Raw genomic sequence first — 24728 nt, forward strand, 5'->3', positions numbered from 1 at the left:
CCCACAGAGGAGAGGAAAGTGCAGAACTACGACAAAGTTTTCAAAAGTAAAAAATAAAGCTTGTCTCGAGATTCCTCCACCCCACATCCATCGTACCAAATTCAAGGTTGAAATGATTCCTAAAAGATCTGCAGGAGCATATTTGTTGGTTAAAAGCAGCGTAAAAGGCATGGCAGTTGCAGGAAGAAGAGAGGTTAATTAGAAATTCAATTCCATTCAGTACAATTTTTCCATTTGTGAATATTATCTTATGCCTCTAAATAAGGAATCTGACACCATCTATCGGTCTTGGTGAAAATTTATTACTAATCCTGTCCAGGGAGGACCAGAAAGACATAAAAGAACGATATAAACAATGTAAATCTGAATTCTGCAACAAATCTGGAACCTACCAGAGTCCAGCTGATTTCCGGCTCTGACGTTACTTTATATTTCACTTCAACATCACATTTTGCACTTGGTGTTGATTTTTTCCAGTGAATAATGGCCTTGCATGATGAATTGTTTAGAAATTCAGCTTTTATGATTTCAGGAGTGTCAGGCACAACTATTTGAATGGAAGATATTGTTAGAAATTGGCATTGAAATTAGATTATAATTCTCCCAACTTTCTCCCCTCCTCTGTAAAAGATGGTCATGGGAATTTATTTTGTGCCAGGTTCCATTAGTGCAGAATTCCATCTTGCAGTGCTTCAGACATTCTAGTCTTCTGCCAAAGTTATGGCAGTCCTCCAGAAGAATTTCAGAGGACATTCAACCTAGCAGACATGTGCAGGATATGTTTGCAGCTTTTGCGCTTACCTATATATTCACGATCAAAGCCATAATACTCCTTAGGTTAGTTACAGCTAATTATACCCACCGGTGGCCTCCACTAGTAACCTGACAAACTTCTGTGGAGTCCGAAGTAATTCCTTTCAAGTGGAGAGTTTCACTGAGTCCTATGTCACTGGTGACCGTGGTTTCAAATTACAGTAAATTTTGTATCGGGCGGCTCTGGAACTCAGGGTTGGAAATTCCTTATGATTTCAAATGATTTTTAAAGCACTACTTGCTTCCTGAACAGTTCCTGATCCCCACCGGGTCTCACATTTCCCTGTTGACAGCAAATCTGGGTCAAGTGGAGATTGAGCTTCATTGGATCATTATGCAAACCTTCATGCTGGCCTTGAACGGCATACACATGGGCCCCAATATGAAATTCACTTTGTCATCTCTCTTACTTGTGTCAAGGTGACTGCAAGAATAAATTGGAATGGCCACAGTTTAAACAGTAAGTCCTTCGGTTTGTTCAGAGTTGTGATTCATTATGTAAGTCCTGTCTTGTTCACACCCAAGATCTACAAAAATGTATTTGCCCTCAGGAATTAGATGATGGTTATTAGGGAGACTACACGTTTCTACCTAAGTGGCTCAACAATAAATTGCTTAAATGTACTCTACACCTACTGAACCAGAGTCGCGAGCCCTGAAATTACAGATAGTAAAATATATCTGTAACTATAAACCCCATTTCCAGAAAATTTGGGATATTTTCCAAAATGCAATAAAAACAAAAATCTGTGATATGTTAATTCACGTGAACCTTTATTTAACTGACAAAAGTACAAAGAAAAGATTTTCAATAGTTTTACTGACCAACTTAATTGTATTTTGTAAATATACACAAATTTAGAATTTGATGGCTGCAACACACTCAACAAAAGTTGGGACAGAGGCATGTTTACCATTGTGTTACATCACCTTTCCTTTTAATTACACTTTTTAATCATTTTGGAACTGAGGATACTAATTGTAGTAGATTTGCAATTGGAAATTTTGTCCATTCTCGCTTGATATAAGACTTCAGCTGCTCAACAGTCCATGGTCTCCGTTGTCTGATTCTCCTCTTCATGATGCGCCATACATTTTCAATAGGAGATAGATCTGGACTGGCAGCAGGCCAGTCAAGCACATGCACTCTGTGTCTACAAAGCCACGCTGTTGTAGCCCGTGCAGAATGTGGTCTGGCATTGTCCTGCTGAAATAAGCATGGACGTCCAGGGAAGAGACGTCGCCTTGATGGCAACATATGTCTCTCTAAAATCCTAATATACGCCTCAGAGTCAATGGTACCTTCACATACATGCAACTCACCCATACCGTGGGCACTGATGCACCCCCATACCATCACAGATGCTGGCTTTTGCACCTTTCGCTGATAAAAATCAGGAACTAACATTTCGTGATCTCCCTTTTAAAGTAGTCCATAATCAATTTACTTATCTTGGAATTACAGTCACAAAGAAGTTTAAAGATCTCTTTCGTGAAAACTTTGCCAATCTTTCATATGCTATAAAACAGAATCTGGTACAATGGTCACCTCTATCTATGTCTTTGGTAGGTCATATTAATGTTGTTAAAATGTATGTTCTCCCCCAATTTTTATACTTATTTCAATCTATCCCAATTTTTATTCCTAAATCTTTTTTTGATTCCTTAGACTCTATTATTTTGTCATATTTGTGGCAGAATAAGCATTCTAGAATTAATAAAATACATCTCCAAAAATCTAAAAAAGAGGGTGGCATGGCTTTACCTAACTTTCGCTTATATTACTGGGCAGCTAATATACGCTGTGCTACCTTTTGGTCTTTCTTCCACGGCCAACCTGAGTGCCCTAACTGGGTGGCAATGGAGTTGAGCTCCACTAAAGAATTATCTATCTCTGCACTTCTTGGCTCTGCACTCCCTAGTAGTCTGCCCAGATCAATAGCTAATCCTCTGGTAAGACACACTTTGCGTATATGGGCTCAGTTCAGGAAATGCTATGGCTTCCAGGGGTTCTCCGTTTCCAGCCCTGTCGCACATAATTACCTTTTTTTATCTACTACGTACGATTCAGCATTCCATGTTTGGTACAGGAAGGGCATTAGACATTTTGAAGATCTTTTCATTGATAATTGCTTCACCTCTTTTCAGCAGCCCTCTGTTAAGTTCAACCTGCCTAACGCTCACTTTTTCAGATATCTCCAAATCCGACACTTTATTGCTCCTTTAATTCCTAACTTTCCTGAAATGCCTGTGAAAAATGCTATGAACCTATTTCTTTCCATCAATCCACTAGGTAAAGGTTTAATATCAATTATCCGAGATAAACTAGCAGCCTTACGACGGGCCCCTGTGGATAAAATTAAAATGGCCTGGGAGCAGAATTTAAATATCTCCTTATCCGAGGAGAGCTGGGACTCAGTTCTCAAATTGGTTAACTCAACCTCCCTTTCAGCTCGCCAATGCCTTTTACAGTTTAAGATTGTTCATAGAGCCCATATGTCTAAATCTAAACTATCTCGATTCTACCCTAGCATTAGTCCGCTCTGTGATAAATGCAAGAGGGGCGTGGCCTCTCTCATCCATATGTACTGGTTCTGTCCTAGTTTGCAGAAATTCTGGAAAGATGTCTTCACTACGTTATCGTGTATTCTGAATCAGCGCCTAGAACCGAACCCCTTAATTGCTCTGTTCGGTTTTTGGGGCGAGACAGATTTATGTCTGGGTCCGACCAAATGCCGAATATTATCCTTTGCCTCTCTCCTGGCTAGACGCTTGATCCTCCTTAGATGGAGAGATGTTGCCCCGCCCACTCATGCGCAATGGCTTAACGACATTATGGCCTGCTTGGACCTCGAAAAAATTCATTATTCAGTTCTGAATTTGGATCTAAAGTTCCATAAGGTCTGGGGACCTTTTATCGAGTACTTTCATAACCTTCCTCTTGACTAGGGGTTTTGTTTCTTTTTCTTCTTCCCTTGCTTTCAGCTCCCTTTTTTTTCTGGTAGTAGGCATTATTATCCTCTGTTGCTAAGTGTATTCACAGTCTGGGAGTTTGACTGTTCTGACTTATACTCCCTATATTGAGTTGCAGTTGGTCTGGAGTTGTTGTTGTTTTTTCTTGTGTTGTGGGGCTTGGGGAGGATACTAAGCTTACTTGGCTTTAATTTAGGTGCTTTTTTGTTAATTCTCTTCCTTTGTAGCATATTGTTATTGTATGCTTAATTTTGCACTGTATTAATGTTCCTCATTGGGATTTGGAGTTTTTAATTTGTAAAATGTTTTGAAAAACTAATAAAAAAACTAATGAAATAAATAAATAAATAAATAAATAAATAAATAAAAATCAGGATGGCTGTTTTCATCTTTGGCACGGAGAACTCGATGCCCGTTTTTTCCGAAAACTAGCTGAAATGTGGACTCATCTGATCACAGCACATGGTTCCACAGTCTTTTGGTCCATCTGAGATGAGCTCGCGCCCAGAGAACTCGCCGGCGTTTCTGCATAGAGTTGATGTATGGCTTCCTCCTTGCGTAATACAGTTTCAAGTTGCATTTCTGGATGCAGCGACGGACTGTGTTAAGTGACAATGGTTTTCTGAAGTACTCCCGAGTCCAGGTGGCTATAATTGTCACAGTAGCATGACGGTTTCTTAGGCAGTGCCGCCCGAGGGCTCGAAGATCACATGCATTCGACAGTGGTTTCCGACCTTGCCCTTTACACACTGAGATGTCTCTGAATTCTCTGAATCTTTTCACAATATTATGTACTGTAGATGTTGAAAGACCTAAATTCTCTGCAATCTTGCATTAAGAAATGTTCCTTTTGAACTGACTAACAATTCTCTCACGAATTTTGGCACAAAGGGGTGAGCCTCAACCCATCCTTGCTTGCAAAGACTGAGCCTTTGATGGACGCTACTTTTATACCCAGTCAAGCCTGCTTAATGTGGAGTCTTCCAACCCGGTGTTACTTGAATATTCTGTGCACTTTTCAATCTTATTTTCACTCTGTCCCAACTTTTGTTGAGTGTGTTGCAGCCATCAAATTCTAAATTTGTGTATATTTACAAAATACAATTAAGTTGGTCAGTAAAACTATTGAAAATCTTTTCTTTGTACTTTTGTCAGTTAAATAAAGGTTCATGTGAATTAACATATCACAGATTTTTGTTTTTATTGCATTTTGGAAAATATCCCAACTTTTCTGGAAATGAGGTTTGTATTTCAGTTATAACTCTTACCTATATCATTGAGCTCAAAAGTTAACAGCCTGGACGTTGCATTTCCTAATGCATTCACAGCTTGCACCCAAACCTTGTATTCCAAGGCGTCTTTGAGATGGTGTCTGGGGACAGTGACACAGCTGTTTCTGGATTCTGCTGTAAATCTCTGTTCTTCTCCAGTTTTCACGCTGTAACACAAGATAATACAGCTGTCATACTGTGTTACAGCTGTGCAATCTCTTTCACAAAATCAAAGGGTCATAAGTTTTCTTAGAATCAAAGTTCAAAGTAAAATTTATTATCAGAGTACATACATGTCACCACATACAATTGAGATTACTTTTTTGAGTGGGCATACTAGGCAAATCTATAGAACAGTGACTGTAAACAGGATCAATGAACAACAAACTGTGCAAAATGCAAATATAAATAAATGGCAATAAATAATGAGCATGAAATAACAAGATAGATAGTCCTTAAAGCGAGAGCATCGGTTGTGGGAACACCAGAAGTAAAATGAGTGTGATTATCTCCTTTTGTTCAAGAGCCTGATGGTTGAGGGGTACATCTATAGAAATTTGCCAAGGTTGTCTAATGTTATGCTGAACCTCAGCAGAATCCTGAGGAGGGAGAGGTACTGTTGTGCTTTCTTTGCAATTATATTTATATGATGGGTCCAGGCCAGGTCCTCTGAGATAGGGACTCCCAGGAATTTAAAGTTACTGACCCTCTCCACCTCTGATTCTCTGATGATTACTGGTTCATGGATCTCTGGTTTCCCTCTCCTGAAGTCTACAATCAGTTCCTTGGTCTTAATGACGTTGAGTGAGAGGTTGTTGTTATTACACCACACAGCCAAATTTTCAATCTCCCTCCTGTATGCTGATTCATCACCACCTTTGATACAGCCCGCACAGCAAACTTGAATATGATGTTGGAGCTGTACTTAACCACACCCATCATAGGTGTAAAGTGAGTAGAGCACACATCCCTGTGGTGTTCCTGCGCTGACAGAGATTGTGGAGGAGATGTTTTTGCCAATCTGAACTGACTGGAGTCTGCTGGAAGGAAATCCAGGATCCAATTGTACAAGACAGTATGGAGGCCCAGGTCTTGGAGTTTTGAAGGGACGATGATATTAAATGCTGAGCTTTAATCGATAAAGAGCATCCTGATGTATGCATCTTTATTTATTTATTTTGTAGGAGAAATAACAGGAAGAAAGGCATAAACTCCAAAATTTGATATCTGAAGGCATGGCAGCCATTTGTGAAGTGACTGTATTTGGGGATGTTCAAGAGACTATTGGTGGAGAATCGATATCTCAGTAATTTGTCAGGATAGAAGGTGTTACAGATAGCATCAGTCAAGGCTTGGGGAGGTTTTAAAACTGAAGTGTCACTTCAAGTGAGGATTTTAATAGGTCAAAGAGTAGAAGTGAACAAGCAATTTCACCTGGGCCCTCAGCACCAACCCTTTGGTCAAGGAAACACAGCAGCATCTCTCCTTCCTGGGCAGACTGAGGTGAGTGAGGCTTCCTGCCCCTTTCCATTTTAATCAATTTCTACTGGAGCCCTAACAACAGGGTCCTGACCAGCTGCATCACCGTCTCGTACAGGAATTGCAAGGCATCTGACCACAAGTCCGGAAAAGGATTGCAAGGACTGCTGAGAGGGTCACTGAGGTCTCTTTTCCACTCATCAGAGTTATTTATCTGGAGCTCTGCACATGAAGAGCCCTTAGCATTGTCAATGATCCATCCCATCCATCCTACAATCCCTTTGACCCCCTACCATCGGGCAAGAGGTCCCGTAGTGTTAGGACAAGAACTGTTAGGATGGGGAAAAGCTTCTTCACCCAGGCTGTAAGACTGCTAAACTCCCTGCCGCCACTCAGGTCTCATCACGCATGAAATGGCAGTAGCGTTACACTGTTTACTTCTTAACTTGTATTGTATATGCACTTTATTATTTGTAAATTTATTTGTGGTAATAAATAAATTTTACAAAGATGATATGAAGATTAGAGGAGGGGCAGGTAGTGCTGAGGAAACAGGTAGGATGTAGGAGGACTTAGATTACGAGAACGGGCAAGAAAGTGGCAAATGAAACACAGTGTTGGAAAATGCATGGTCGTGCACTTTGGTAGTAGAAATAGATGTGCGGACTATTTTCTAAACGGGGAGAAGATCCAGGAATCTGAGATGCAGAGGGACTTGGGAGTCCTTGTGCAGAACACCCTAAAGATTAACTTGCAGGTTGAGTCAGTGGTGAGGAAGGCAAATGTTAGCATTCACTTCAAGAGGTATAGAATACGAGAGCAAGGATGTGATGCTGAGGCTTTATAAGGCACTGGTGAGACGTCACCTTGCGTATTGTGACCAGTTTTCGGCCCCTCATCTTAGAAAAGATGTGCCGGCATTGGGGAGGGTCCAGAGGAGGTTCACAAGGATGATTCCAGGAGTTAAAGGCATATCATACAAAGAACGTTTAATGGCTCTGAGTCTGTACTCGCGGGAATTCAGAAGAATGAGGGGGGATCTCATTGAAACCTTTCAAATGTTGAAAGGCCTAGACAGAGTAGATGTGGAAAGGATGTTTCCCATGGTGGGAGAGTCTAGGACAAAAGGGCACAACCTCAGGATAGAGGAACACCCTTTCAAAACAGAGATGCAGAGAAATTTCTTTAGCCAGAGTGTGGTGAATTTGTGGAATTTGTTGTCACATGCAGCTATGGAGGCCAGGTCATTGGGTGTATTTAAGGCAGAGGTTGATAGGTTCTTGATTGGACATGGCATCAAAGGTTACGGGGAGAAGGCCGGGAACTGGGGTTGAGGACGAGGAAGCCTTCAGGGAATTTATGGCACTGATTGAAGACTCTTGCTTTGACTTTCCTGTAGTTATTTAGAAAATTGCTGTGTTCATTCATTTCTGAATGTCAGATTAGCAGCGCTGACAACTTGGAAACAACAGGGTAGAGAAGAACGGTGGAACATGGGAGATGACGGCATGATAAAGCTGGATGCCATGGAAACCAACGCAATGCAATCTGGATGATGCTCCAGAGTTCACTCCATGTGGCATTTTCGGTTTCATAACCTTTTGTTACATTACATGATAAGTATCCGTCAATCACAGTTTTGAAATTTTAGTTGAATTTATCTCAGCAGCTTTTTGTGGTGGAGAGATTTTTAGTAGGCAGTAAGCTCCTCAACACTATCCCAAACAACATTTGCTTTCTTGTCTGAACATTACCTCAGGCACTTGTACCAGAATAATGGACAGGTCATAAATGGAGCATGGCTCAATCCATTGATCATTCTCAGTAAAAGGTGGGCATTTTTCACCTTGATAGTAATACTTCACTAAATAATGCTCACAGATACATTAACAAATCCATTACCATTTGGAGGGTTTCACTTTCAGCTTTGCAAGCCTGTAGTTGAGGTTAATTACCAGAGGAACTCATGGTTTAACACTTGATTAGTTATTCTCGAAATAAGAACTTCAATTGAAAATCAACGTACAGTGACAGCTCGGTTTTGTGGCTAGAATTATCCTGGCCACAGATGACGTTTTAAAGAAACAAATAAGTGCCAGAAAAAAAGATTTATAAATTAATCTAATAGAACAAGGTATCCTGCCGCAGGGTTACCAAATTACTACTGATAGGAATGCTGTAAATACAAAATATTCTTTCGGTTTTGCAGGCCCAGCATCTCTGACCACAATGCATCTTTCCACAGAAATGCACAGCAAATGCCAGTAATAAGGAAAGTTCAATGAAAAAAACAACTTATGGTCAGTACTTATTCATGCTTAATTTGGGCATGGAAATATACCAATGTGACATTCATTTTGTGATGAGGAAAAACCTCCTCATTCTTCAAGTATATGTGTAAAATGCTCACGCATGTCACCTAACATTGGTATAAAATGGAGTTAGGAAGCCATATAAAGAGGCCATTAATTTTTGTACATCCATGCTATTCATAAAAGGACTTGTTCTACTTCAAGTTTAGTTACTGGCCTTACACATTTCAGTTTTTCTGTATATACTACAGTGGATTCCGGTTAATTGGGACATCAATTAATCAGGATAGCTGCTTATTTGGGACTACTCTTAAAGAACAAAAACTAATCAAGGATTCTCTTTGTTTATTTGGGGCACGGTGCCAATTAATTGGGAGAGGAGCCTGTTGCAGAACAGTTTCTAACTAGTGTCGGTTGCATGTGCTTGTGGGGCCAGTACACACTACAGTTTTTAAATGGCGTCATTTGCGTGTGTTTGTATTCAAAAATCACTGATAGTTGGTGAGAAATAAGCAGTAAGACAACTTAGAACTGTTTTGCTCACTGTGGTTTCAAGAATTCAGACTTGGAAATGCTAGAAACCACCCGGAGTGAAAATGAAACAACTTCACTACTTCAACAAATTTGGAACTACAAAAATTTGAAGATATTGACGATCATTTTGAAGGATACCTTTGGTCTCTACTGGACACTCAGCTCTCACCCGTGGCTCCAAGTAGCTGTTTGCATTCAACAGCAGCCGCACCCTGGTACACTGCTTCAACTGACGGACTAAACCAGGTGAGGGATTCATACGCTGGTGAGACAGGGACATGCCTGTCCTACCCTGTAAAGTCAGTTCCAGTGGACTGGGCAAATGAGGTCTACAGTGAGATTCAATGGCCAGGAAGGTGGTTCTGCAATGTTTCACGTATGTGTTGTTTAGTGTTGATGCCAGAAAGTTTCACTTTAGTCTCATCCAACCACAAGCCCTTTGTCATCTTTATGGTATCTTCTAAGTGACACTTTGCAAAGTTTACAGGTAAGGATATGCTTTTTCTTAGTGGTACTTCTGGTGCAAATCTAATACTGTGCATCAGCCAGGTAATACCATTCCCTAGTGTAAAGTATGGTGGAGGTAGCATCCTACTTTGGGGATACTTTTCAACAGCAGGGATTGGAAAGCTGGTCTGGATTGATGGGAAGATGAATGCTACTAAAGACAGAAAGATCCTGGATTAAAACCTGCTAGCCTCTGCCAGAAAGCTTAAACTGGGGAGGACGTTCGTCTTTCAGCAGGACAAAGCCCCAAGGCACACTGCCAGAGCGACTACGGAGTGGCTTCAAACAAAGAAAATGGATGTCCTTCAGTGGCCCAGTCAGAAAGCCAGCAGTGTCTCTACTTTCTGTGAAGGCTGAGGGAAGTCCATCTCCTACCCCTTCCTCCCATCCTCATCACATTCTACAGAGGTTGTATTGAGAGCATCCTGAGCAGCTGCATCACTGCCTGGTTCAGAAATTGCACCATCTCGGATCGCAAGACCCTGCAGCGGATAGTGAGGTCAGCTGAGAAGATCATCGGGGTCTCGCTTCCCGCCATTACGGACATTTACACTACACGCTGCATCCGCAAAGCAAACAGCATTATGAAGGACCCCATGTACCCCTCATACAAACTCTTCTCCCTCCTGACATCTGGGAAAAGGCACCGAAGCATTTGGGTTCTCACAACCAGACTATGTAACAGTTTCTTCCCCCAAGCTATCAGACTCCTCAATACCCAGAGCCTGGACTGACACCTTACTGCCCTATTGTCCTGTTTATTATTTATTGTAATGCCTGCACTGTTTTGTGCACTTTATGCAGTCCTGGGTAGGTCTGCAGTCTAATAGTTTTTTTCTGTGTTGTTTTTTACGTAGTTCAGTCTAGTTTCTGTACTGTGTCATGTAGCACCATGGTCCTGAAAAAACATTGTCTCATTTTTACTATGTACTGTACCAGCAGTTATGGTCGAAATGACAATAAAAAGTGACTTGACTTGACTTGAACCTGATTGAACATCTCTGGCAAGACCTTAAAGTTACAGTCTGCCACTGCTCCTCAACTAACCTGGCATAGCCTGAGCAATTTTTCAGGGAGAAATGGGTGAATCTTGCTCCATCATGTTGTGCAGAGCTAATAGAAACTTATCCAAAAAGACTCCTGGATGTAATATCTGTGAGAGGTGGTTCAACTAAGTACTGAGCAAAGAGGGATGAACACTTCTGAACTACAACACACACAAAATGCTGGTGGAACACAGCAGGCCAGGCAGCATTGATAGGGAGAAGCACTGTCGACGTTTTGGGCCGAGACCCTTCGTCAGGACAGCTGACATTTCAGCTTTTGAATTTTTAGTTTTTCATGCTTCCCAGTTTCCCCTGTTTTTTGGGCTCCACAGTGATTCACAAATAAAAATTTTCAATTGAATTGATCAAAATCTCTGGTTGTAATATTTTTTTAAGTAAACAAAGAATTGGGGCTGAATACTTTTTCAAGGCGCTTTACATGACTATCAAGACATTTTAAAATATTGTTTCAAGCACCCCAAGCAACCCATCCTGATTCAAGCTACACTACAAGCTGACCCACTCACCCTAACGAGCCTGTGCTGTTTAGTAAGATCATAGCTGATCTGATTACAACCTTTACCCCCTACTTATCAACTATATGTCATCCTCCATTGTCAAAATATTTGCAGAAACTCCTTTTGTAAGGGAATAGCAAAGACATGAACCAATGAGAGAAGATACCATCTCAATCTCAAATGGGCAAACTGTTAAAGGCAAAGCCCAGTTCTAGATTATTATATCCTCTCCACGTTACTCTGTCTAATTCCCTCCAGATCTTCCATGTTTCAATTAAATCTCTTTTCACCTTTCTAAACACAAGCAAATCCAAGACTAACCTATCCAACTTTTATACAGAGGATAACCTTCCAGCTTCGAGTATTAATATAACAAACTTTCTCTGAACAGCTTCAAAAGATTTATATCCATCCTTAAGTAAGGAGATCAATACTTAAGCAATACTCCAGATGTGGTCTTACTAGCATGCCAGACAACCAAAACATTAGCTCTCTACTTTTGAATTCAATTCCTTTAGCAATGAATAATTTTTTTAATCTTTCCTAGGACACACCAATTCCTTTGCATTTTCGAGCTCTGTAATCGCCCACCAATTTTAATTTTTCCCACTTAATTGAACAAATTCATATATTCCACACATTATCCTCCATTTGTCACATCTCTACCCCTTCACTTAACCATTTATATTCCTTTGTATCTTCCTCACTCTTAATTCTCTTGTTATGAATTTGCAGCAACTCTGAGGGGCCGAAGGGTACAAAGTCGCCCCCTCCTTTTTGAGAATCGCAAGATCGCTATTAATTCGGGTCTGGGACCCAGGAAATGAGAGAGAGACACGCAGAATACACAGGGTTTGGAATGTGTCCTGGCCTCAGCGAAACGGAGCCACTGATAACAGCTATTGTCTCTTGGAGACGGAATTGTGTATTGAGTACTGTACTATTCATTGAAGCCCTCAGGAGATGACCAGAGTGGGCTGGTTGAGGGATTGCATCATCCCAACCTGATTGACATCTGAGACCCCGTGAGTAAGGATAAAAGAGGGTCTGGGGAACAACCCCTTTAGACGCACCAGGAGACTGGAGAGGTAGCTTTGAGAGGCATAGGAAAAGGGACAGAAGCGGTGCCCTTGCATAGGATCATTATAAATTGTGAGCTGGTATCTGGACCAGTTGAAATAGGGGTGCGATCAGAATTCCCGAGAACTGATGTAGACCTCCTTCTGGGTAACGATTTAGCTGGTGGTGACGTTTGGTCGGCCATGGAGCTGACGAGCCAGCCTGTAAGTGTTGAGGACCCGCCCCTAGATTCAAAGATCTATCCCGCATGCGCGACCACTCGCAGCATGTCGAGAAAGGCAGCTGAGAAAGAGGCCAGTATCGATTTGGCTGAGATGTTTTTACCGACCCTGTACCAAGAGGAGTTAGAGGGTGGTAAAACGGAGAATAGGAAAGTGAAAGAGAGTAAGGGAGAGGAGGTAGACCTGCCCTTAGCCAGGAGGAAATTTATAGAGGCACGGAGTAAAGATGAGAAACAGATAAGGCTGTTAGAAGGTCCAGGGTTGGACATGGATGATCTGTCTGGTTTGGCAGAACTGTTTGAAGAAGTTGAAAATTTTAAAGGTGTTCCTGATAATGAAATGAGGGCAGTCCTAGATGAAAAGGATGCCATTACTTTGAAGAAGTCTGCTGGGTTGGCAGATGAGGTTGTTTCAACCCGCGGGGTTGAGTTTACTCTGGAAGGGAGTTGCCCAGAGAGTAACTGGGAGGATCAGGGGAACTTAGAATTTGAAAAGGGTACAGGTATTGAAAGCCCGGAAGAGGCAGATGTCCCATTTGAGTGTGTTCAAGAGGTGGATGCACGTGGTACTGAACCTAGTAATGGAAATCAGAAAAAGTCTGAGGTATTTGATTCAGTTGAAAAGGAATGCAGTCCTTGTGGGACAGATGGACTTGGTTCAGTGAAGAAAGGGTTAAACTTGGTACTAGTGGGAAGTGAGAATTCCCAGTTGTTTGTGTTCGAAGGTGTGTTAAAAGTTAGTGAGGAGACAAAAGGTGGTGATGTGAATCTTGTTACTGAAGGGAAAGGGAAAAGTGTAGTTCCTAAATTGAATGAAGAAAATTTAAAGTCTGGATTGCTGTCAGAAGCAGCAACTAGGCTGCAGAGACAATGGCTTGGTAACGCGGTGCCTGCAAATCAATTACAGGTTGATTTGGAATGTAAAGGTGCCCCACACGCTATTGTTATTCAAGAGTGTGCTGTGAAGAGGCAGGATTTGAAATGCTGTTTGGACAAAGAGGGATCGCTTGCAGATCTTAAATTGAAAACTGATAGAATGAAGGGTCCTGAAGATAAAATTAACGACTGGCTTAAAAATAAAGAATTGTGTGGAGATTCAGCAAATGGGCTACGTTTGGGAAACCTTGTTGATAAAATAACTCCTATGAAAGGAGCATGCAAAAGCCTATTCCACACTGGAATTAACCACGTGGGAGTTAACTGGAAAAGGGGCGAGGGTTGACGGGATGTCACTTTAAATTACAAGATCCGGTTTTAAGGGATTTCGACAAAGCATGTAACTAATAAAGACAACCCCATGGAAGATTGACTGTTAAGTTTGAAAGTGAAATAAAGATTAGTGTTTGCATGAACTTTTGTAGTATACACGTAAGCTAAGATCACAACTCTTTAGTTTTTGTTTGCTGAAGAAAAGGAATAAAAATAGGTGGTTATTAAATTGGAGTCTGATACTACAAGAATTTATTAAGGTACAAGATGTTAAGATATTAAAGGAAGTGACAATGTAATCGCTAACTGTTTAGATGCCGAATTGAATGTATAACTGTATTACTCTGTAGTGAAAAAAAAACTCTTTTGTATTGTGTTAGATTCTGAAAATCCTGTAAGACTCTGTATTAATTAATTTTTACCTGTGGCAAAAATCTTAGAAGGAAGGGGGTGTTTTGAATGTGCAGCAACTCTGAGGGGCCGAAGGGTACAAAGTCGCCCCCTCCTTTTTGAGAATCGCAAGATCGCTATTAATTCGGGTCTGGGACCCAGGAAATGAGAGAGAGACATGCAGAATACACAGGGTTTGGAATGTGTCCTGGCCTCAGCGGAACGGAGCCACTGATAACAGCCATTGTCTCTTGGAGACGGAATTGTGTATTGAGTACTGTACTATTCATTGAAACCCCTCAGGGGACGACCAGAGTGGGCTGGTTGAGGGATTGCATCATCCCAACCTGACTGACATCTGAGACCCCGTGAGTGAGGATAAAAGAGGGTCTGGGGGACAACCCCTTTAGATGCACCAGGAGAAACGCTAGAGATCCCGTGACAGCCTTTAATAGCGACAGCCGGTGAGGGCTTGCATGCATCCCCCCCTTGCCAGGGTGGTGGGCTCATCACGGAAGAACGGCTTAGCTAAAGGAGAGGCCACAAGTGAACGGCCACACTAACGAGACTCCGATGGATCGAAATCATAAAAGGAAATCCGGCAAGTTTTTCTCCCAAAAATCCCTCTCTCTCTCCAACCATTGCAAACCCAGCGGTCCCCAAAGGCTGCAGCCTGCTTGAACTGAGCGAACTTTATATTTCCATCGGACAATACATTATCCCCTAGACAACGATAGAGCTTATTTCTTATTGATTATTATTATACCCGCACTTTTAGATTTAGTATTGACGACGTATATTATCTGTATGTTTGCATTGATATTATTTTTGTGTATTTTTACCAATAAATACTGTTAAAAATAGTACCATCAGACTTCAACGGACCTCTCTATCTTTGCTGGTAAGTGACCCAGTTACGGGGTTCGTAACACTCTGCATATCTTTATGTTATTAGCTAATTTAGCAACCACTTCTTTGGTCTTTATTCAAGCCATGTACATAAATTGCAGGAGCTGAGGACTTTTTCTGGCTGGTCGCTGTGGCACATTGCATTACATCTGGCCTATTCTCCTGTCCCTGTTAACCAGCCAGTTTTCTATCCATACCAAACCAACACCCCCTTGCACCATGAGCTTTGATTTTACAAAATAACTTACATTCAGAACAAAAATCTAAAATACTGGAAAAGAAAAACAGTTAGTTTCCAGTCAAAACCATGGCCTATTGAATGCTTTCAATATTTATGTGTTTGTTTCAGATTTCCAAAATATGGAGACTTTTAAAAATTTACAATCTTTGCTGTGACACCTTATCTAATACTTTCTAGAAATCTAAGCATAGTACATGTATCTGCTCCTCATCACCCACAGGACACTTTATAAAGAAACCATCTTCCTCAGTATTCTTTGATGTCCTTGGAGTCAATTTTTGCTTGAAGAAGAACCTATTCACTGTTTTGACACATTTTACCACATTAGTGGCATCATATGAACACAAGTGGTTGCTGTTATGTATCTGTGTTGATAAGTAGATTAAGACAGGTCATGATAACAGTTGTCTGAACTGTGTAGCTAGAACAATTAACAGAAAAAACAAAGAGGAGAAGGACACATTGGAGTAGTAGCATAGTTAGGATGAAACGAGTAAGTTCTTTTAACAGAGAGAGGGTAGGTGCTTGGAAAATGCTGCCGGGGGGCTGGTAGAAGCAGATGCAACAGTAACTTTTTAGAGACATCTAGACAGGGAAATAAACAGACAGAGAATGGAGGGATTGGACCATGTGCAGGTAGATGAGCAATCTAAAATGGCATTGCCGTTAGCACAATTATGGTAGACTAAACAGCCCTTTCCTTGGCTGTACTGTCCTATATTCTACAAAACAAAGATAATACTTAATAAACTTGGCCTTGAAGAATGGGAAGTAGGATGAGAAAAGGTGAAATGGACGGCAACAATAAAAAGATATTAGTGTGTTAGGAGTCTGTCTTGTGATATATTGTCAATCAGTAGTAAGTAGTAAAGGGTTTTCTAGAGAAATGAGAGGACAATATGATAATATAGAATATAATAGCAGGCTCTCGGTCCGAAACATTGACTGACCCACTGAGCTCCTCCAACAGCTTGTTTTTTTTGCTGATAGATAATTACATTTAGTTGAGAAGAACATAGCTTACTCAAGAAAACTAAAGCCAATTACATAGCTGTGCAGTATAGTTATTAAGATAGTCTAGGAAACTAGATTAAAAGATTTGCCAGGCCATAAGGGTGACAGCATTTTAAAGAAACACTTCACAACTGTATTCAACACCATGGTCTGTATTGACTTTATATCTTTCCTCCGCCTAAAGATTGCTCCATCTAGATTATTGTTTCTTTTGTTGCTGAACAATTGCCCTTTCTCACTGCTGCTCTTTCCTGTTTCCTTTCTGCCTACGAATCCCTTCCTCCAACATGAAGCATAGAGTCTGGTGCGAAGGCAATATCGGTGCAACAAAAGCATGGTCCAGCAGAGTTAGAGCTATCGACTGCTGCAAGAGGCCAGTTGGTTGAAAGAAAGTGACCGTTCAAACCCTTATTCCAATCATCCTTACATGCAAGGACAAGGTCAGGAAGGTGACATTGTGGTAGTTTGTAACTGACCCTCTTTTCCAACTGTGGAACCATGCAAGCTCCATTTTAACATTGCACATGGAGTGAAAACTACCCTAATTTTTACAAGAAGTGATAATATAGTCTCTCCTGCCTCAAGGCTGAAATTTACTATAACATAGTGTGTGAAATGAGAACTGAATAAGCAGTTACATCTGATTAGAGATCTTCCACTGCCCAAAAAGAAACACAAGGACATTGGGGAAAATGATATAAAACACTCTTAAGGGTTGTTTTCTCTTCAGGTGCAATGTTGGAAGCAGATGCCCTGCAATGAGCAGTGCTGATGGATTTTTACTGGTAGGAATCATAATACAGAGCCATAATGGAGAAGTGTAAAAGTCTGTCATGGAAGTGAGGGAAAACATAGGGTTAAGGGTTTAGAAAATCAGTGGGAGTGGGTGGTACTCAGGGTGGGGAATGGGGAAAGGCATTACTTCAGCATTTCTTCAGCCTGGTGGTTGTCAGCATAGATTGAGCCCAGTGATGTGAATAGCACTAGATTCAAGACACCGAATCTTCATTGCAACATGTACTCCAGGTGTGCGTGGCTAAAAGTAGGCCTTGTTGGCTGAGATTCAAGATTGTTTATTGTCATTCCTGACAATGAGTAAGTGAAATGATTGTTACTCCAGATCCGATGCACAGTGAGTGTGAAAACCACAATAAGTACAAATATAAAAGCAATCCTATATACTAAAAAACAATATACAACCAACTGCTGAGGGTGGCCATATACAGATAAGATTAGATTATCTACATAGACTGATTGTATGCACATAAAGTAACACTAGGAGCAGGAGTATCTGCGTCCTCCGACAGGAAATGTTAAGTGACAAAGTGACTCTTGGCAAGAGGAACTCTTCTAAGCAGCAGTGGGACATGTGAAAATACAGGAGGACAGTGATTGTGTCAATGAACACATTAGGTCAGTGACCCAAACATAGAGGGCAGAGCATTACAGTCTCAGGCACGCAGATGCGTACTGTTTCTTTTTTGTGTGGGGACTCATTAATTTATGCCTCCTTGTCCATCAATGCATTTTGCATCATCAATGAGGGACAGGAGAGGTTTTGGAGGACTGGAGGGTTGTGGATGTTGTTTCCTTATTCAAGAAAGGGAATAGAGATAGCCTAGGAAATATTAGACCAGTGAGTCTTACTTCAGTGGTTGATAAGTTGATGGAAAAATTCATGAGAGGCAGGATTTGTGAACATTTGGAGAGGCATAGTATGATTAGGAATAGTCAGCATGGCTTTGTCAAAGGCAGGTCGAGCCTGATTAAATTTTTTGAGGATGTGTCTGAACACATTGATGAAGGTAAAGCAGTGGATGTAGTGTATATGGATTTCAGTAAGACATTTGATAAGGTATCCCATGCAAGGCTTATTGAGAACGTAAGGAGGCATAGGACCCAAGGGGACATTGCTTTGTGGAGCCAGAACTGGCTTGCCCACAGAAGGCAAAGAGTGGTTGTAGACAGGTCATATTCTGCATGGAGGTCGGTGACCAGTGGTGTGCCTCAGGGATCTGTTCTGGGACCCCTACTCTTTGTAGTTTTTATAAATGACCTGAATGAGGAAGTGGAGGGATGGGTTAGTAAGTTTGCTGATGACACAAAGGTTGGAGGTGTTGTGGATAGTGTGGAGGGCTGTCAGTGGTTACAGCAGGACATTGATAGGATGCAAAACTGGGCTAAGAAGTAGATGGAGTTCAACCCAGATAAATATGAAGTGGTTCATTTTGGTAGGTCAAATATGATGGCAGAATATAGCACTAATGGTAAGACTCTTGGCAGTGTGGAGGATCAGAGCGATTTGGGGTCCGAGTCTATAGGACACTCAAAGCTGCTTCACGGGTTGACTCTGTGGTTAAGAAGGCATGCGGTGCATTGGCCTTCATCAATTGTGGGATTGAGTTTAAGAGCTGAGAGGTAATGTCGCAGCTATATAGGACCCTGATCAGACCCCACTTGGAGTACTGTGCTCAGTTCTGGTCACCTCACTACAGGAAGGACGTGGAAACCATAGAAATGGTGCAGAGGAGATTTACAAGGATGTTACCTGGATTGGGGAGCGAGCATTATGAGAATAGTTTGAGTGAACTCAGCCTTTTCTCCTTGGAGCGACGGAGGATGAGAGGTGACCTGATAGAGGTGTACAAGATAATGAGAGGCATTGATCGTGTGGATAGTCAGAGGCTTTTTCCCAGGACTGAAATGGCTAGTACGGAAGGGCACAGTTTTAAGGTGCTTGGAAGTAGGTACAGAGGAGATGTCAGGGGTAAGTTTTTTACGCAGAGAGTGGTGAGTGCGTGGAATGGGCTGCCAGCAACGGTGGTGGAGGCAGATATGATAGGATCTTTTAAGAGACTCCGGGATGGATACATGGAGCTTAGAAAAACAGAGGGCTATGGGTAAACCTAGGTAAGGACATGTTCGGCACAGCTTTGTGGGCCGAAGGGCCTGTGCTGTGCTGTAGGTTTTCTATGTTTCTGTGTTTCTATGCCCACTTGTATTATTGGCTGTTAAAAATGAAGGCACATTGTTGCTTCATTCTCTGCTCGTACAGGCAAAATGAGCAGCAACCATGTTGATCATGTGGCAAAGATGGCAGCTATGAATCATGCCTGTAAGTGCCCACATCAAGATCTGCAGTGGGCCAGATTAAGATGCTTCTCAAAGTGGATTTTGAAATTGGCAATGAACTATATCATTTCAGATATACCCACATCTGAGATACAGCCCAGGCAGGAAGATGGTTAATACAGTACATTCCAGCATCTTTGAAGCACAATTTATTTGTTCTTTTGCCATCTGCCTAATTACTCAAGGTAAAGATACTTCTCTTGATATGAACTGAATTGAAAGCTGGAGGATTCTCAGTGCTTGCTCCGCTTTATGCACGTAATTCCACTGGAAGTACATGAACAAAGTTGGAATCTGCTTATTCCTGGACTCTCCAACCCTAACCAGGCCATTGATAGGAAGGGGCAGAGATGCCCAAGCTCGGAGGTTTCCTTTGAGCCAAGTTGGTAAAAACACCTCAAGCAACTTACAACCACCGTTCCTCGTTTGTGTCCCAGATTCTTGAAAGAGAGATGTATGAAAAATGGTTAGAGCAATCAGCTTGTTGAAAAATCTTCTAGAGATACCGTGAGGAAGCAGCCGAACCACCAAGATGACATTTGGTATTCTTATGAAGCAGCATTGTTATTTTCAGATACCAGTATGTAAAAGCGTTTACTCACCTTTGGAGATGGAGAGTATGTTGAGTTGCTAGAAATGTCTTTTTCCCTGCCTTCCACATACATTGCATATAGTTTTGTCTCCAAACACACTTCAGATCTCTTGGCTGGCCTGGTGGGTCTAACAACATAAATCACAGCATTGATAAAGTCTTTACATAATTTGAGATCTACCATCATGCCTCAAGGTGTACTTTCAATGATATGGCTGTAAATATAATTATTATCTAAATCCCTTCAGAAGCAACATAGTTTGATCTTGATATTTGAGCAATATTGTAAATATACTGTTTGATTCAGTTTTCTTTGTTGTTTACATTTTTCATTTTGGGTTATATGTAAGAAGTACACGAATGGCATATGGCATTACAGCACCACATCACAGGTGCTTGCCTTACTAAAAGATAAACTAAGTCAACAAAACATATCCCAGTTCCTGTATCTTCCTTCTGATTAGTTTCTGAGGTTACAAAACATAACAGTAGCGACAAGGAAGTTTTAAAATGAATCCAAGACGACCACCTATTGTACCTGTTGAAGAGCTGCACGGTTTTTTTTACTTTGGAAGGGGGAGAGAGATGTTTGAGTTAGAAGAAAAAGCAGAGCACGTGTTTTATCGGAAGGGGAGAGACGCCATGCTCTTTGCTCCTTCTCAAGCTCTCTGTCACCAGTTCTGCAGTAGTCTAAATCTGCATGAAATACCCACCCAAAGCGTGCAGCGTTCCAGCAGTACGGAAATGTGTCCCATCAGTCGTGTCAGCCTTCCCGCTAACGTGGACATTCTACCTGCTGCCTACCAACAGCATTCCTGGAGCTATAATCTACCATTTGTAATGCATGCCTTTCCACATGATATAATGGTGCTTAGGCTTCTTCAGCATTGACCTAACTCAAGGATGGACAGCCATCATTATTACATCACTTCAAGTACTTAGGACTTAGAACAGCCAGCCCTGTTGTGCGAATGTATACATTTTGCCACAGAGGAAGGATATTTAGTGGGAAGAAAATCCTTTGCATCATTATGAAGCTACAATAAGGGATAGTAATTTCGAAACACATACTTACAACCAGAATGAAGGTCTTCTCTACAAACCAACATGTCGGTCCCATCAATGCACTGGACATAGCAGGTTATTACGGAGTTATGGGTCGTAACGTTGGTTATCCAGTGATGAGCTGCAGTATTATTAAAGCGCTTCATTTGTACTGTTTTTTTATTAATATCAAGTTTAAATTCATTGATATTACACTGCTGGTTCCCAGTCACACAGGTGATTGAGATGTTTGAACCCACCAGGAAGACAGGAGCCGGCTTTACCACGACTCTACCAGGACATTGAATGAGGGAAATAGCTGCCACTGAAAGAGAAAACAGAGTTGAAAAGGCCATCCAACAAACATAACAACTGCTGCTCACATTCAGCACTAGCTTTAGAGCTGAGAAGAATGACCTGTGATCTGGTTGAAATGTACACAATTCTTATGGGCGTTGACAGAGTAGAAGCAAGGACCATGCTCCCCCTGGCAAGAGAGTCTGGAACCAGAGGATGACATCGCTACATAAAAAGCTGACCATTTTAGACTAAGATGAGGAGAAATTTCTTCATCCAAGTGTTTGTGAATCTTTGGAATTCATTACCCAAGAAGATTGTAGACCTTCAGGATAAAGATTGATAATGTTTTAGATCTTATGGGAATCGAGGGATATGTGATTACATCAGGAAGGTGGTGCTGTGGAAAAAGATCCACTGTTGTCATGGACAGTCATAGAGTTTTTGAAATCAGAAATTGGCCCTTCAGCCTAACTCATTCACACTGGCTGTCTCGCCTGCCTACACCCACACAGGTGCTTTTGATTGGAAACAAGATTTATCACCCCAACTCACAGGATGTGCAAAAAGAATCGAATCTTAAGAGTCTCATAGAGAGATCGAGCACAGGAACAAGCCCTTCAGTCTACCATGCACATGACGAACATTAAGAACACAATTTTATATTAATCTATGCTAATTAATTTTATTTTCTCCACTCTTCCATCAACTGCCATTAGACTGAAAGTTCAATGGGCATGAGGAGCCAAATGTTCGACTTCTTTTGGTTCTTTCTTTTATGCTCTATTTCATTGCCCTTTTATTTACCTGAAGGTTGACCACACAGGCTGAGAGTGTCCCAGATTTGATTGGCTAACCCTTGTGTGATATCAGAGCTGCACTCAATGAAATCAGGCCACATGGGTAGGCCTGAACAAGCCTAGGGCAGGAAACTGTCGATTAAATCTTTGTCAGACAGCAATGCTACATCCCACATTTTGCAATCTGTCAAGACTATCAAGATTTAAATGGCATACATATTGTGCGTATGTAGTTCGTATTAATTCAAAGACGATTAAAAATTGAAATAAATAATCAAATAAATGTAATCTACTTAAATCCTATTTTTCTTCTTGAAATCTGTAAGACGTCTCTTTAAATGAATGAGCTGCCAGATCTTGTACCATTTCAGAAGAGGTGTAGGGCCCACAAGCAGGGTCGACAGGGTAAGCTTAGCAAGTTTGTGCCCCACCACTTGCTTTCATGTGGAGAATACTGAGAGTTTCACTGGCTATAGTCTGTTGGCAAATTTAGGATTTCTGTGTTGAGATGTACATTTATGAAGAGACATCCTGGCAGTTTGCAGTTACTTGCAAGATTCAGCCCATTATCTCCTTCCCATAGATACTGTTGGGTAATTTCAGCATTTTCTCTTTTTAGTTATTATTTCAACTGCGAAATAGTATTTTTTCTGAATGAATGTGTTGAGACCACTGCAGTTTTTTTTTTAACTTTTTTGCTTAGTTTTCTTAAAGCATTATGCATGGGAGGATTTTTCAGCTCTACAATTAGAAGATGATATTCGCAGCTTAAGATGTATGCAAAAGAGTTCTATTTGCTTTTTCTGATAAATTACCTTATTGCCATTTTAGAACACATGCCCCTTACAACATTGCAAGTTTTCTATTTCTAATCTTAAAGAACAAGTGGTTGCCGAAGCTTATCTCCCTATACTTGCTGCTTGATCTTTCACATTTTGTTTTTATTTGTGATTGCTAAATCAGCTGGTTCCAACACAATCCTTATCACTTGACAGGTTAGCCCCGCTGTGGAAGTGTTCAACGTTACAGCACATATTAACCTGACTTGCTCACGTAGCATCAATTAAATAAAGAATTCTGCCAGTAGACTCATTAACAGTTTCATTAACCCAATTCAACATAAATGTTATAACTAATTAAACAAATTTATTGAAGCACAAATCTAAAATGCATGGTGCTATCTCAGTGTCTGTAATCATTGCAGAGGTGATCAATCTTCTTCTTATCAATGTAGAATCATAAGCTGTGCTCAGGGCACCTCAGCTTTCCTTATTCAAGATTTACATCTACCGCCTTCAGAATTCCTCAGCTGTTTCACAGCTTTCTGCAGTGTTGCTCACTGCTAGAGACACATCTGTCTTAATTCTTATAGTATTTTAGGTGTTAGATGTACTGAGTGTGGGGGCATGCAACATGTGGAACAGAATTCACGCGCCAAAATAAGGATTGCGTGCAATAATTTTTGACGTACTGAACAGACCTCAAAGAAGAAAACATACTGATTCTTTCTGCTTGCTTTAGCATTGCCCTAACTGCTGCTTTCTGGTATCTTGCTGGAACGCCTTAATCATCAACACTCCCACAAGCATTTTCTCACATTGTTTGGGTGGTGGCACAGATATCCCAGCAGTGCTAAACCTTGTCCTCAAATCTGAAGCTTCCATCTGGCTATTTCTCTCATTGCACATAAAGGCTGTTTCTGCAAAAATGTATTTTCTTGTATTATACATTGACCGCAATTTAAAAGTATTATTATCCGTGAATTGTTTTGGGTGTATCTGATGTCATTAACATGTTAGTTATTTATTAACATTTAAATGAGCAATGCAAAATAGAAACAAAAGACTCACCAAACGATTTGATGTAAAATATTATTGCCATTAATGTCTTTATTATACTAGCTAGACCCATGGTGAAGTCACTAAACATTCCTGTAAAAGAGTATTTTGTACAGAGCCTTAGCAACAACAGAAATAAAGTTTCCACATTAGTACAAACTGTGAAGTTTTTGTTTTTTAATACTTGAAGCAACTACACAAATAAGAAAGATTGATCGGTTTGGTTTTTCAAACTTATGATATTAAAACACATGTAATGATTTTAAACAAGTTTCAAAAGTTCCCATTTTTCCTCTGTCCAATTATTATAATTAATTAATCTTTTTCAAAGTATGTATTATGTTGATTTGTGTCAAACTGTGTACCCGGGGTTGTGCTTGAATAAGCAGATTGGTACATCTGACTGTTACAATTTGGAATTAGATAGGAAAATGAAAAATACAAAAATGTTTTATTGTTATACTGGAATATGTTACACAATTTAAAGAAAAAGAATAAGAGTAGATACC

At 40.8% G+C, this 24728-nt stretch overlaps 1 protein-coding gene across 1 annotated transcript in view; it reads right to left on the minus strand.

Moving 5' to 3' along the window:
• The window catches only part of LOC140736584 (interleukin-12 receptor subunit beta-2-like), a 90393-nt gene extending 68874 nt beyond the window's left edge, over nucleotides 1–21519 (minus strand). The window contains exons 1-4 of the mRNA XM_073062403.1: nucleotides 21316–21519; nucleotides 20251–20368; nucleotides 5055–5224; nucleotides 393–547 (exon numbers count right to left, since the gene is read on the minus strand). Coding sequence (XP_072918504.1) covers nucleotides 393–547; nucleotides 5055–5224; nucleotides 20251–20368; nucleotides 21316–21451 — 579 coding nt within the window. The 5' untranslated portion in view covers nucleotides 21452–21519. The remainder of the gene's footprint in view (nucleotides 1–392; nucleotides 548–5054; nucleotides 5225–20250; nucleotides 20369–21315) is intronic.
• Nucleotides 21520–24728: the final 3209 nt, after the last annotated feature.

The sequence above is a fragment of the Hemitrygon akajei genome, chromosome 12, assembly GCF_048418815.1.
Source record: "Hemitrygon akajei chromosome 12, sHemAka1.3, whole genome shotgun sequence".
NCBI classification, from domain to species: Eukaryota; Metazoa; Chordata; class Chondrichthyes; order Myliobatiformes; family Dasyatidae; genus Hemitrygon; species Hemitrygon akajei.